The 16281-nt window shown below is 40.9% G+C and overlaps 1 protein-coding gene across 1 annotated transcript in view; it reads right to left on the minus strand.

Moving 5' to 3' along the window:
• PC (pyruvate carboxylase) overlaps window positions 1–16281 on the minus strand; it is a 674712-nt gene that overhangs the window by 406523 nt on the left and 251908 nt on the right. The window contains exon 9 of the mRNA XM_082271181.1: window positions 4288–4450. Within this exon, the coding sequence (XP_082127307.1) occupies window positions 4288–4450 (163 nt within the window). The remainder of the gene's footprint in view (window positions 1–4287; window positions 4451–16281) is intronic.

A 16281-nucleotide genomic window follows, 5' to 3' on the forward strand; every position in this document is an offset into this window, starting at 1 on the left:
TGTTACTGTAAAATTACACTGGCAGTGAAGGGGTTAAATTTTTTTTAGAGGGAGGGGCTATGTGTGTCCCTAGGGGCGTGATTCTAACGGTGATTGGCTGCGGCTTGAGATGTATGAACAGTGATCAATGGTTCTACATAGCAGAACCGTATGATCACCATTCATACACCGGGGAGAATGACAGGCCGCCTGCCTTTCTCCCTCTGAAACCGACGATCGCGAGTGACCGGCGGACGATCGGGTCCACCGGACAAACGCGCGGGGGGGTCCGTGACCGCGCGGGAGCGTGCCTCCGGCGGCGCGCGCTCGCTCCTGAGACCCTCACAGGCTAGCGACGTAGACCTACGTTGCTCTGCCTGTGAGGGGCTGACTGCCGCAGTAAATATACTGTGAGCAGTCGGCAAGTGGTTAAATGCTGTAGTGTATAGATTAAGTGTGTACATGTACATTTATATCTAACCACAATCTAGAAACATAGTGCTTATGGGATGAACACTGACAGTCCTCCTTGAAAAATGTTAGTATGAATTCCCTATATCCCTCATGAGGGTCTCCAGTTTGAATTCAAAACACATTAAACACATCTATTTATGTAAAAGGTTCAAAATAGTACTGAATAAATGTGTTTTTATGCAAATCAATTTAATATTCACCTAAATCCCACACATTAACCCTCTGTATGGGTGCCACGCATTTCTGTCAGTAGGACTGCAAGCTATAACCACTGTGTGTTTTTATTTTGCGGTTCCGTTAGATATAAATGTACACACTTATTGTATACAGCATATAATGGAGCATCATGGGGCAGGGATAATACTTCATTTTGGCACTGGTAAGCTGCTTTATGCCAACCTTTATCCAGACCAGTGATCGGCAAGGTGTTGGGCACGGACACTGGTGTACGCGAGCAGTCCTTGCAGGGTCTGCGGGAAGGGAAGTGTTAAGGTGGTGATTTCTGCTATTAAGTTAGACATTTGATCTCAGTAAAGCTGGCCATATACAGTACCTTTGATTTTTCTTTTTTGTTCAGCCTGCAAACAAAAAAACAAACGGATTTCTTTATTCACTCAGCACCCACTGAGTGGATTTTGATCAGCGCATGGCCAGCTTTAGGTTTAATTAGTGAATATGCCACCAAACAGGAGAAAGGGTGCCCAGGCCAGGCTACATGTTCAGCACACTGGTGGAGAAATATTGGCATCCCACCTACTTAGGTATCCAAATCTATGCATCATTGAGCTAGGAGTTAAACATTTCTCTCAGAAATGTGAGTATGTAAGTATATATATTCTTTGCAGGGAGAGCCTGGAGTACTAGAAAACTTGGTAGCACAGGGAATATAGGTGACAAGGTAAGATTAAAGGGGGATCTATGGGGACCCCGGTCTGCTCTAAAGGGGGATCTATGGGGACCCTACTCTATAGGAAGATCCCTATGCACTTAAGGGGATCTATAAATGTTATTTTAAACTTATCTGTACTTGTAGAGCTAGGCCAGAGAGTAGACAGAGTGTTTTTTGTTGGCTTAAATTTGAAATGTACCTTGGTGTCCTTCACGTAGGCCTATACTTTGGAAAATATCCACAACAGCCTTGGTCCGTGCCTATCCCTGATCCAGACTATCATACAATTCTACATTTATATCATATAGACCTGGCTTATGTTTAAATCTCTCTCCCTGCTCTTGTACCATGATGTTGCGCCCTATATTGAATGGTTGGGAGCATTATGAAATTGAGCAGGTGCACTATGCTAGAAAGGATGCTCAACCTCTCATGTGAGAGGCCTGTATATCCTGACAACTGTTTAGTAATTTATGCATACATATAAGGTAAATCATTCTATGAGGAGTTTTCTCTAAATTCTTGAAACCATTTATGACTGTAGGCAAGTCTTAACTCTTTCAAAGAGAGTGAATCTTAGATGTCCAGTTTTCTTTACTTAGCCCTGTACATGTGCATCTTGCAACAGACTGGTTGCGAAAACTACACTTGCATGTCAATATAATCTTGGTTTAGCTTCTGCACCATTCTTTTGAGAAGCCTTCCTAACAAACATTTGATATCACAGGTCAAGCTTGCTCTTCATAAAGTAAATTTAGGAATTGATTGTAATGGTGATGGGTTGGTATTCTTGCATAACATACCTAGGCATTCACTTATTTATATCTCTCTAGATACTTTATGACTTTTACATGGGTCAAACTTAGAGTCTGCTTTTATTTTCCCAGTGATCTTCCCTGAAATACATATATATATATATATATATATTACACTATATTGCCGAAAGTACTGGGATGCCGGCCTTTGCATGCCCATGAACTTTAAAGGAATTCCAGTCTTAGTCCGTAGGGTTCAATATTGAGTTGGCCCACCCTTTGCAGCTATAACAGTTTCAACTTTTCTGGGAAAGTTTAGGAGTGTGTCTATGGGAATGTTTGACCATTCTTCCAGAAGTGCATTTGTGAGGTCAGGCACTGATTTTAGAGAAAAGGCCTGGCTCACAGTCTGCGCTCTAACTCACGCCAAAGGTGTTTTATTGGGTTGAGGTCAGGACTCAGTGCAGGCCATTCGAGTTACTCCACCTCAAACTCGCTTATCCATGTCTTTATGGACCTTGCTTTGTGCACTGGTGCACAGTCATGTTGCAACAGGAAGGGACAACCCCAAACTGTTTCCACAAATTTGGGAGCATGAAATTGTCCAAAATGTCCTGGTATGCTGATGCCTTAAGAGTTCCCTTCACTGGAATCAAGGGGCCAACCCCACATCAAAATCCCCCCTCTACCAAATGATTTGGAGCAAGGTCTATAAAGACATGGATGAGCGAGTTTGGGGTGGAGGAACTTGACTGGCCTACACAGAGTCCTGACCTCAACCCGATAGAACACCTTTGGGATGAATTAAAGTGCAGACGGCAAACCAAGCCTTCTCTCCAACATCTGTCACTGACCTCTCAAATACGCTTCTGGAAGATTGGTCAAAAATTCCCATAGACACACTCCTAAACCTTGTGGACAGCCTTCCCAGAAGAGTTGAAGCTGTTATAGCTGCAAAGGGTGGACCAACTCAATATTGAATCCTACAGACTAAGACTGGGATGTAATTAAAATGTATGTGCGTGTAAAGGCAGGCATCCCAATACTTTTGGTAATATATGGTATATCATTATATGGTATCATACAAGGTTATTTGATATATATACAGCAAATTTTCACACATGGCCATTTCTTGATATGTATGTATATACATTTGAACAGTGTTTCTCTCTAAAATCATTGTTGTTGCATTATTTTAGATGGTTTCGCAAACTTTCTGATGAAGCAGACTGGGTTTTGAGAAATGCACACAAATCTACCCCCATCTCACTGATATCTACCAGCAACCTTCAAAGGAATTTAACAATTTGTGCACCATTGTAGGATTATCTGTGCTGTTTAGTGGATAGTACAAGATAGATGTATGGGGATATACATAATTTATTGCATTAAATACCATATACATACAGTTTTTTATGCAATTTTATAATTAAAAAAAAAAAACAAAACATACAGTATTGACAGCCTAAAAGTGCCATGGTACAATATCCTTTGTTCATATTTATTGTGATTACCAGTCTAAAAACAATCTCTATTATTTATTATTAATGTATTATGTTACTTAACCTCTGGTAATTCCCCATTTAGCTTTCTACTATTCAGGTTGTTCACTGGACTTAAACAACAATCATTTCAAACTAAAAACAGAGGGGTCCTAGAACTTTTGACTTGTAGGATATCTACATGGTATTCACAGGGAAAATATGACCCATACCGACATGTATGCTGACTCTGGAGCTCCAGCAACAATATGCCTCAGCTTGGAGCTCCCAAAACCTAAAGTGTTACTAAACCCAATATGCTGTATTCACTATATCTGGTCTCCCACAGTACACAGAACATGAAAATCCATTTATTTTAGTAAATATAAACTGCTAAATGCCAGAACCAAAATGAGCATGTGTAGCATTCCCCCAAGGCTCTGTACTATCAGGAGATGGATTGGGGACAGTAAAAGAAGGGGGGGATCAAACAGCCTTTTTTACATAATGCGGAGGAGTAACCCCTTAGGTTTCACAGAAAGTATAACAATCATGCTTTACTGAATATACAGACTTCTAGTTACTATTGCGGGTTTAGTAAGACTTTAAATACAAATGTGTCAACATGCCACTGATTGACATCTGCCTTAACATCAGACATTCAGGCACATTATGGAAGTAAAAGACAATAGGCTAAAACTTGATCTACCTCAATTCTGCCAGTGTCAGGCTGGAATCCACGAGCTGGATCTTCAGTAGTCACTCTACACTGAATTGCACAGCCATTGATACGGATATTTTCCTGCTTCAGGCCAAGCTCAGGCAAACTCTTTCCTTCTGCTATATGGATCTGCGCATGGACCAAGTCAACACTGTAAGAAAGCAAGTCAGGTAATTATTACTATGCATTTTAAGAAAAAGTAGTCCAAATTTAAAATAGAACCTGTCACAAAGGAAATACTTGTTTGATTAAGCTAAGAAGTAATGCCATGTTTTACATACCAATTAGGAGGCAGTGAAGCTAAACCTAAAACAGAATGCAGAATTTGAGTCAGGGAATGTCAGCAACAAATCTTTTAAAGGTAATGACCATCGTTGGTCACATATATATAGCGCCTTAAGCCTGATGAAGAGCACAGCATGCTAAAAACTGTTACCATTATCGCAGTTACTATGGGTTGATTTACTAAAACTGAAGAGTGCAAAACTTGGTGCAGTTGTGCCGATTAGCTTCTAAGAGCAGCTTGTTTGATAAAAGCTGAGCTCCACGCAAAAGGGGAAGTTCTGCTTTAAGGCACCTCGTTTTGACAGGTATCCATTTCCACTTCCCCTAGGATCTCCTAGGTGATCCTCTCCCCCCTCCCTACATGCAATCTTCATTTTATTAGCCCAGGGGCTGATAGGGTCACCAGCCCATCACTCCTCCTGGGGTTGTCTGGTGAAGACCTTGGACTCTATGTCCTGAGTGAGCCACACTTGCCAGGTTTGTCAACCTTAACACATAGAAATCACAAATGGAGACAATGTAGGTGCTACCCTCTGTGCACAATAAAAAATATTAGAAAGGAATCTGGATGGCAGCAAGATCACCTTATGTGAACATGAATACACGTAAATAAAGCAAAATATCGGTTGGCTTGTTTTCCAATCTATAGTTTGAATTACAAATTTTATGCTCTCTGCAACAGCAAAAAGTTAGTATTTTTAATCACTCCGGAGTCCTAATGAAAGTGTAAATATCCCATGTCTTCTAAGAAGTATGCTCACTAGGCTTCTGAGAAACTTGCATGACATCAATCTGCCAGGTTTCAAAAAATTGATTCTAAATAGTAAGTAAAATATTTCAGAATTGTTTCACAAAAACATTTCTGCCAAAAAAACGAATTTTACTAATGCTTTAGACACACCTACACTATAAGAAAGCAATTTGGTTTAGGCCCCTTTCACACTAGTGCGACTTGTCCCGCGATTTTGGACCGCAAAATCGCATGACAAGTCGTTTTCCATTATTTTCAATGAGCCCCATTCATATCAGTGCGTTTTGAAGTCGCACCGACTTCAAAGTAGTTCCTGCACTACTTTGCCACGATTTTAATGCGTTTTGAGGCATATAGCCTTGCCATTGCTTTCAAAATCGTGGCAAAATCGCGCCAAGAAATCGAGGCAAAATCGCATCGCATAAGTGTGAAAGGGGCCTTAACGCCAATATTTCTTAATGTACGAGCAGAGTTTGGAAATCCTTTTAACTTAACAGAAGAAATTATAAGAAAGGACGTTAGGGTGTGCTATACAAAAATACATTTTGGTTTCTCAACCTCCAAATTATATGTTTTTTATGATTCTTAAAAAGCACAACACATTATACTTTGCCAATGTTATTTGTATGCTAAATGTAACCATGGAAAGATATGCTATTGTAAGAACACTGATGTTTTTGTTTTGCTTGCTATAGCTTAGCACAACAGCATGCAAAATTTAAAGAGGCTGCACATATTACTCCTGATGCTGCAGTCATAAGCTTTGTGAGATGTCTAATCATCTTGCATGCTAGAATTAGCAGTAAAAGTGTTCATAGCAGAAAAAAGCAAATGAAAGCGGAACAAATAAGTGAGCAATGTGGTCATAGCTAGCCCCCCTAATACCAACAAAGGTACATTACTTTTTATTTAAAAATAAAGCAATACGGTAGACACCGAGTGGGTGTATGCTGAATTTGTACACAATATCGTCTGAAAGAAAGAGGCCTCAGTTATAATGTCAACACATCTTCTGTTTATTGGACCAAAAGTGCTTTTTTCAATACTTCCCAGTAATTAAGTTTACTGGAAGAGACATCTTACAACGCATGCATACAAAATGAGCCAGTAAATTTAGCATATGATAAATATATGCATGTCATATAGTTACAGCTATTTCTAGCTGAGGAAAGATCTATTCTAGTTTATTTCAGAAGGATACACAATTCTGGAACTGACCCAAAATAGAACTTTACCAACTTGCATGCTGGCCTAAATATGAAAAAATCACAAACCCTTAAAAAAGATAAAAATAAAAAAAAAAAAAAACACCCGCTCTGCTTGCGTAAAATATGTATTGTTGGTTTAACACAGCAATGTGAAAAAGACATACACTTTCCTCAAACATTATTTTTACACAATTCAGGCAACCAATGTGTGCCCGAAGGGACCCACAACCACATATCTTAACTTGGTTATGTCCTTTTCAATAAAGTAAAATTACCACACCATATCCTCATTCTTCAGCACATGATTATTTTGATAAATAGTCAAAGTTCCCTGATAAAATACTGTATATGGATCACTTTACAGATGATACCATGTCTGGTTAAATAAGTGAAGCTTGATGACAGATTTATTTATTTTGAAAAGTCAGAAAAAGACACTCGGGGATGGATTTACAAAATGCAAATAGACTGTACTCTTTGCAAGTGCAGGTGTTCCAGAACTTAGTAAATGAGATGGAGCTTTACTTTGCAAAGAAAACCCAATCACAAAACATTTTTCCTTGCACATGATTAGATGATTATTAAAAAAGAATAGCGCACACAATGAATCCAGCCTTTCTAACCCTTGCAGACAACACTCCTTGCTGGGAAAGATGTGCAAATGCACTACAGGGGACTCCTCCTATATCCAGTCATCTCTTTTTCATGGATAGTGTAGGACCCACTGATAATGGGGTACTTTGACGTAGTGGTGGGCTTGAGCACAATATGGCCATATGGTGGGACCAAATCCCCATTTTTATTTATGGATTGTCTTCAAATTTGGTAATTTCTTTTGCATGTGTGCGCTATTCTTTTTTAATATACATGTCTTTTGGTTCATAGCTGCACCAGCTTTAGAAATACATGGGTATGCTCCCCCAAATTTTTTGCTTGTTTATTATGTATTCGGTCTGACCAGACTACCGAGCTTGAGCAACCCCCCCCACACACACCTGTACTCCATCAGTGTCCACTATCAAGTGGATATAGGAGGAGTCCCCTGTAGTGCATTTGCACATCTTTCCCAGCAAGGAGTGTTGTCTCCAAGGGTTAGAAAGGCTGGATTCATCTCTTTTTCATGGATAGTGTAGGACCCACTGATAATGGGGTACTTTGATGTAGTGGTGGGCTTGAGCACTATATGGCCATATGCTGGGACCAAATCCCCATTTTTATTTATGGATTGTATTCAAATTTGGTAATTTCTTTTGCATGTGTGCACTATTCTTTTTTAATATACATGTCTTTTGGTTCATAGCTGCACCAGCTTTAGAAATACATGGGTATGCTCCCCCAAATTTTTTGCTTGTTTAACATGATTAGATGATGGCAGTGAGAAAAGCTTCCCATTAGTTATGAAGCACTGGAGCAACTGCACTTGTAAAGTGCAGAGTCTGTTTCCCTTTCGTTAATCCACTCCCATGTATTCCTTAAATGAATCTGTAAATGCCTACAAATATTAGTCTTTTAAATTGTCATTGTCAACATTATAGGGAATCGAACCCTTATATAAAATCAATGACATAGGTGCTAGTGATTTGGTTAGTGGTCTATTTATTCTGGAACCCACTAACCATTATAAAACAGCTGGGGGCATTACCAGACACAAAAAAGCCCAATGCAAATGGAAAAGAGAACATTTCTCTCTATTACTATGTTTATGATGTATGATGAAGACCCATTCTTATTGTTGGCTCTAGAAACAAAAAAATGTAACATGTTTAAAGGCTGGTGGTAGTTTCTGATTGCCCGAGGGTAAACCTCCTGTAAGGGTAAGTCCTGTTCTGGTAAAAACTCCCTACTTGGCATTTTCCTGTACTTTTAGTCCCAGTGACAATGGTTACTAGGACAAATACAGAGGGTGAACCTTGCTAGCAAGGTCACCCACTGCAATGAAAAAATGCCAGGGAGAGGCAACCGTGCCAGGCAAAGGAATGGGTGTAGAGTACTTACTTTAGCCAAGGAAGGGTAGGAGCCTGGGTAAGTTAGAGAAATCAATCCATGTGAACCAGAAGCCTGGAAAGTTTTTTAAAGCTTTCATTGGCATCCGCAAGTAGATCTTCTATCCTCAATGTAGTTTAGTTCAGTTACCCATTCCATAGTTGTTGGGACGGTTGGAGACTTCCAGTGTTTAGGATCAAGGCATGACATTCTAGGATAAGAAATCAAAACAGACCCTTCCTAATGGTTTTGATGGAGCTTGGGATCATAGATAGGAGGGCTACTTCTGGCATTTCTAGCCATATTCTACCAATGATTAGGTAGTCTAACTGAATTAAAGATTTCCAGAACCATTTCATCCAGGACTACCACAAGTGGAGATGCCGACCACTTGGTTCTCTGTATCCCCAATGTTGGTCTGAAATTGACGGGATCATTTTATGCAGCATTACTGGACTTCTCTACCACTTGGCCAGATTTTTTAAATTTCTCTCTTGTGCCTATGAAGCTAAGGTTAGTTTGAAAGCAAGGAGAAAAGCCTTATCCCAGTCTTCTGAGAGTAAAGCATAAAAAGACAACGGGGAAGCACTGACCATAGCACAGTTACACATTTGAATAAAATCTAAAGTAATAAATCCATTGCATTTACATCTTTGTAAAGTGATCAGTGCTTCAAAGTAACCAGCAGAGTCAATCCCTGTAGCTGGGATGTGATATATATACAGTATAAATATAATTCCATTTCTTACATCCAAACGTAACCACTTTAGCACCGGAGGATTTTGCTGCTTAATGACCAGGCCCTATTTTGCGATTCGGCACTGCGTTACTTTAACGGACAATTGCGCGGTCGATTGCTGTACCCAAATAAAATCGACGTCCTTTTTTTCCCACAAATAGAGCTTTACTTTTGGTGGTATTTGATCACTTGTGCAAATTTTATTTTTTGTGCTATAAACAAAAAAAGAGCGACAATTTTGAAAAAAAAAAAAAAAAAAAGAATACTTTTCACATTCTGCTATATAACATTCCTAAAAAAAAAAAAAAAAAAAAAATGTAAAAATCGAAATTTTTTAACATTTTAGGCCAATTTGTTTTCTGCTACATATTTTTGGTAAAAAAATTGCAATAAGCGTATTTTGATTGGCTTGCGCAAAAGGTATTGCCTCTACTAACTACGGGAAAGATTTATGTAATTTTCATTGTTTTTTTTTTTTACTAGTAATGGCGGCAATCTGGGACTGGGACATTGCGGTGGACAGATCGGACCCCTAACTGACATTTTTGGGGGGCCATTGGCAGGGAAGGGGGTTAATACTATTAGTGATCAAGGGGTTAAATGTAAGCCAAGGAGAGTGATTCTATATGTGGAGGGGAGGGGGCGTGCCTTGTGAGATCATCACAGAGACATGCGATCCTATATAGCAGGATCACATAGACTCTGTGATCACTTCAGGGAGAAGGACAGACGGCTGTGTTTACATCAGCCGTCCTCTGTCAGCGGGACAGATTGCAAGTGGCCGGCAGCCATCGGAACCGCCTGTCACACGCACTGGCTCCCCAGCGTACGATCGGGGACAAGAGCGCGCCACCGGCGGCGCACGCTCGACCCCTACAGTCTCCTGAGTGAGCGACGAAGTACTATGTTGGTTTGCCCAGGAGCGGCCACCTGCCGCAGTAAATCTGCAGTGGGCAGTCGTCAAGTGGTTAAATTGATGACTAAAGCCTAGTGCAGAGTGCTGATCGGAGTGTTCTGACAGGGAAACCCTGTCAGAACACAACAGTTCAGCAGGGGAGATTGCTGTACTAATGTTGGATTGTTATTACAGCGGCCCTGAACAGAGCTGCCTGTTTTTTTTTCGTTCAAAACTGATAGTATTTACTAGGCTGATTGGACGGAACACCAACTTACTGAGTTTACTGGTGCATACAAAGAGCTTGTAGATGCTCATCAGGATCACATAAAGGATTTGCAACATATTAAAGATAAGCTTTCAGATGCTGAGGATTGGTCCTGCTAGAACAACCCCAAAATCAGGTGTCCCTGAGTTGGTGGTACTCCCTGATTTGATTCTTAATTTACAGCAATTCATTCAAACCTTGATCCTGTCACTGTTCTCTCTTGACTTTACCATAGACCACACACAGGATCTTTAGGTCACTGCATATCCCAGCGGACAAACTGCATGGATGTGCTCACTCATTTACACTTTTTTCATATCAAAGATCGTATCCTGCTAGCAACTAAAAGTACACTTTCCTTTCCGGAACACCTGGCAATATTTGCATACATGTTGGCTGCTACTGTGCAGAAGAGAAAGGAATTTGCTCCCATCACAATAATCTTACGAAAACATAATATTGTGTACAAATTGGGTTTTCCAACTAAGCTTTTGAGGTGTATCTTTTCAGGATAAGAGTACAACTATTCTCCAACTGAAGCAAGGGCTGAAACAAACAACTGGAGCCTATCACCACCTCCAGATGACGGATTGCCACATGGTGCCCCACAGAGCCATGCCACCGTAGACTGGCACATAGTAAATTATACTTGATGGCTTTTCAGTGTTTTTCCTGAGCTCTTCACATGTGGCCTTACATTGTTTATTACTAGTGTTTCTCTATGCAATGCTAATTCCTTTTTGTACATTGTTATTGTTTTCTCTCCACCATGGGCATGGTCACCTTTTTAATTCATACCCTTTACCCCCCTTTCTCCCCTTCTGTAAGCTTGCATGAAACCTTTAAGAATGCATACTTCATACAAATTATTCCTTGTCACTATTCACTTGTAATCTGCAATTTTCTTGTAAAGGGTCTGGTGTTTGATGTTGTTTAAGTTATACGAGTGTACCTTACCTTAGAATTACCACAGTCCAATTTGATGTCACTTAAAATACTCCTACTTAACACTAAAGGGCTTAATAGCCCATATATGAGATCACTAATTTTGAAAGAATCGTTGGCCTCCGTTTGTCCATTTTGCGGTTTCTAAATCTCCCACCTGCCACCACCCTAAATTACCCCACTCCTCCTTCGCCAACGTGCATGTCAAACATAAATGGGTTATGATAGCTATCAGATGCACAGTCTTTCAGCTTCACACCTCTTGCATGAATATTGACATGATAGCTAATACCTATGCCCCAAACACTCATCAGAAAATTGGATTTTTCCTACAGCTTACCTGTAAAATCCTTTTCTTGGAGTACATCACGGGACAAAGAGCAGCCATAATAATTACTATCAAGGTTATATGCCAACTATAGGTGAATGGACACTAGCAATCAAAAGACAGAAAGTCCCCCACTATATAACCTCTCTCATACAGGAAGTACCTCAGTTTTGTAGCAAGCAATAAACAGGAAGAGGATTTTACAAGTAAGCTGTAGGAAAAATTAAATTTTCTTTATTGTACATCACGGGACACAGAGCAGCCATAATAATTACTATCTAGGACGTCCTAAAGCAATGCATTTGAGGGGGGGGGGGCACTAAATATGAAAAACTGTCATCAGACCGAAAAAATCTACATAGCTGCCTGCAGTACACTGAGGCCAAGTGCGGAATCCTCCCGGGTCCTAACATCCACCTGATAGAATCTAGTGAACGTATGTACTGAAGACTAAGTAGCGGCCCTGCAAATCTGAACCATAGAAGCTTGATGGCGAACTGCCCAAGAAGCACATACTCTTCTGGTAGAGTGTGCCTTTACCGGAAAAAGTGGAACCTTCCCCTTTAAACCATACGCCTGTATAATGACCAGGCGAATCTACTGAAAAGTTGTAGAACTAGATGCTGCCTGCCCTTTCCTGGGCCCTTCTGGCAACACGAACAAAAGGTTGGTCTTCCGAATCTGAGCTGACATCTTTAAAAAGACCTTAAATGCACGTACTACATTGAGAGAATGTAACAACTTTTCCTCTGCTGTTTGAGGATTTGGAAAGGAAGGCAGTAAAAAGTCCTAATTAAAATAAAAAGCGGACACCACCTTGGGCAAAAATCCTAGGTGTGGATGTAAAATCACCCTATCATGATGTAAGATCAAAAATGGCTCCTTACAAGAAAGAGCCGCTAACTCTGATACTCTTCTACCTGAAGTTACTGCAACCAAATAGACTAACTTTCTAGTTAAAAGAACTGGAAGAATATGTAGAATGGGCTCAAAAAGCTGTTTCTGTAGAACCGCCAGGACTAAATTTAAATCCCAAGGACACAACGGTGGTCTAACTGGCGGAAGCATACCTAGCACCCCTTGTATAAAGGCTCGGACCAAGGAATGCAAAGCAAATCGATCTTTGAAAAAAAGACTGACAAGGCTGAAATTTGACCTTTAATAGTGCCTAAAGTAAGAAAAGAAGAAGGCACTTTGGGATCTGATGGCTGCCAGCAGGAGGGGCAAGGTATCTGCACATTTATCTATAAAAACAGATCCCATCATATTTTCATAATAAGGCATGTTGATAGCCTCCAAGCCTATTGACATCCATATCTCGGAGGGAGGAACTACCCCTGGCCGGGCTCCTCTACTCCATCTCTCCTTGCTGCTGGACAGTCTAGGAAGATAGAGCCACAGGGTCAGGAATGGACCCCGAGTGAAGACATTACATTCCCCATCTTGTAAATTTTTTATACTCAGTGTGCAAATAAAGGTATTACAAGTTGCACTTAGAGACACCTTCTTCTTTTATTGCTTTATCAGTTGGAGTCGCTTCTACCAATTCAGAAGAGCTGCCCCAGTGTCAATGTGGTACCCCCTGCATGATCATGGAAGCCCATCCATCCCCCCCCCACCTTCTCCTTCACCATTGAGGATTGATTTTCCCTACAGAAGCACCCTATGTTCCACGCACTTTAATAGTGCCTAAGGCTAGCTTCATATCTGCAAGAAGGCTAGTATTCTCCCGATTATATATTTACGGGGATGCCACTTCCTGGCCTCACACCAAGAAATGTAAGACTTCCAGACTCTGTAATAAATGCCCCTAGAGACTGGTTTCCTAGCGTTTATCACATTAGAGACTGCAGGACCAGATATACCCCGCTTCCTCAAAATCCAGGTTTCAATAGCCAAACCGCCAAATTTAGAGATTGTAAAGCAGGGCTACTCAAAGTGAAGAAATGTCATTAGCACACCAAGGATTCCTCAAAAGGGTCCAAAGCTTTATTCAGTGGTCACATAGTAGATATGTAGGTACCAAGTTGCCATGGTAGAAGCAACTAATGATATAAGTTGCCATGGTAATAGCAACTGATTGAATGGGTAGAAAAGGGGGGTAAACAATTGCGCTGTTGCCATGGTAGTGGCAGCAGTAAAATAAATACATAATAAATAGTTAAATTCTTGTAGAGCACAAAAGGGGATGTTGGGACTTTGAATGAGGCGGTTGACAATAAGAAATAGAACAAGAGAAAACAATTACATTTTTATTATGAAATACTTCATAATAATCACTAACTGAGGATTCAGGGTGCGTGGTCGCAGACCTAGCAGGGTGACCCACGCAAGCGGCAGCCAAATCAGATTCAGGATCTGATGAAACAGATGAGGCAGGGGGCACTTTATGCCAGCCCATCGCCACCCGAGTCACAAAGGACTCCAGAACCGCCGTCCGTGCATCGATGGATGGATGGATGGGACCAAGGGGGCCCCACAGCCCCAGAGAGAGGATCAGGTGGGGAGATGTGCCCTGAAGACTATTAATTACCAGGGGGACCCACAAAAAAGTGTAAAAAAAACTCTAAGGGACAACCCCCACCGCTCTGGCAGCACCACTCAGTTGCCAGTGACAGAGCACCAATCAATCCTCAGCAGAGAGGGAGAGGATCCCATCAGACTCACCACCCCGCAGAAATCAGGCACCAAAGCCACCAGGAGAATCTGCACCACACAGGCGGCGATCAGGAAACAAAAGGATCCAGGAGTCAGCACCAGGGGGTGAGGAGGGACTCCCACCGCCAAAAACACCACCGAGAAGGCTCCACAGACATGGCCGGGCACTGGCAGGAGCCCCCACAAGCTACAGCCCCCTCTCGTACAGCCAATCCTCCGATCGCCAGCAGCGCACCCCCCGTCCCCATCACCAGCATAGCGCCCTGCCCCAACCCCTGTAGTAGGGGTGGTGGGATGAAGGGACAGATGAAGGGGGATGCCTAACGGGAAGGAAAGGAACCGGGGGTCCGAATGTCCCATTAAGAGACCCTCGTCAACCCCAAAAACCCTCCAAGGGGACAGCTACTCACCATACCAGGAAAAAGGCAGGCACCGCTCCAGACAGAACTCCTCGCCATTGAAATGGGGGGCTGTCGGCCAGGAGGAATGCTGTGACTCGGGCTGATACCCAATTGTATGCGACCTCACATTGCCTAGTGTCCTACTCCTGTAGGGGTCAGTATAACCCAATGGTTAAGAAGATCAGGAGCTGTGTCCGTCAATGAGCAAAGGAGAAAAGTATTTATTAATATATTATGAATGAATGAAAGATTGTTAGCAGTAGAAGATTTATGGTGGGGGGTTTTAACTGATTGTGAGATTTTTTTTTTCATCCCTCCTCTCCTGTACATCTCCAAGCTGTCTCTTTGCAGCCTGTATACTAACCCTTAACCTCCCTTAGCCAGCACATTAATCCACTAATCTCCATGCTACCACCGTATGTGGCCTGTAAATGTTCCCTATTCACCTTCTTCTTCTGTGCATGACCTGTGAATTTAATTATGCTCTGGATCTAGAGCACCCTTACAAAGCTTTATGTTTTAATTAATCGCCTCAATACCAGCATATGTCTTCGTTTCCAAAAAATTGCTGCAAAAAAAAAAAAAAAAAAAAAATAAGAAAAAAAGACCACCACGTTGGAGTGTTTACTTTAGGAGTTTTTTTTTTTTTTTTGGGGGGGGGGGGGCATACTGTCCTGGTATTATTTTATATGCATTTCTATTTTAATGCATGGTCTCAAAAATATTTTAAAGTGCATGTGTGTACAGTATTGCATGACCAAGCAATTGATGTCTGAAAAATGGTCTGGTAATTAAGGAATATTACAGGCTGGTACTCAAATGGTTAAATAAACTTGTAGAACACCTGGGCGGCAATAAGGGCTTTGTAACTGAATGTTATATACATTTTGCTCTTTGTGTTGCCTGTCAAAGTAACCACATCTAGCAAAGCAATATGCATCAATCATTTTCAGTATTAGTATCCTTTTCCCCTATTGTGATAACATTTTATGACACTGAGGAGTGTTCAAAATTTGTATATCTGAAATAAAAACATAGTAAGTTAAAAAAGAACTGCTATACAACACTTTAAAACTGAATAATACTGTACAATGCAAATTAAGGGCTGTCAAATATTGTTTCTGATGGCATATGACAAGTTTTACTAGATCTAAAATCTAAAATAGTTTTGGAAATTCCTCATGCGAAACCCACATTTTAAAACTGTACTTCCACTAGCAGCTGGTATAGCGAGAGAATCCAGGAAAATAAGTGATTATATTGTACGCAGTTCAAATACTTTACTGTCCAGAAGGAACCTAAAACTGCCTGTTGTACTATAAAATAATTGTTACTTTCACTTTTGAAAGGCCACACAGTTGCATACTCCATTACTGGTTTCAGCAGCTTATTTAATTTACAAATCTATGCACACACAAATGAGAAGAGCTCCTGTAAATGTAAGTTGCCTGAATATCAATAAATCTCTTTATTCAAAATTGTTTATATTTAGTACAGATGAGTTGGCAGTCCTCATCAACA

This window comes from Pelophylax lessonae, assembly GCF_965119305.1.
Source record: "Pelophylax lessonae genome assembly, chromosome: 10".
Classification (NCBI taxonomy): Eukaryota; Metazoa; Chordata; class Amphibia; order Anura; family Ranidae; genus Pelophylax; species Pelophylax lessonae.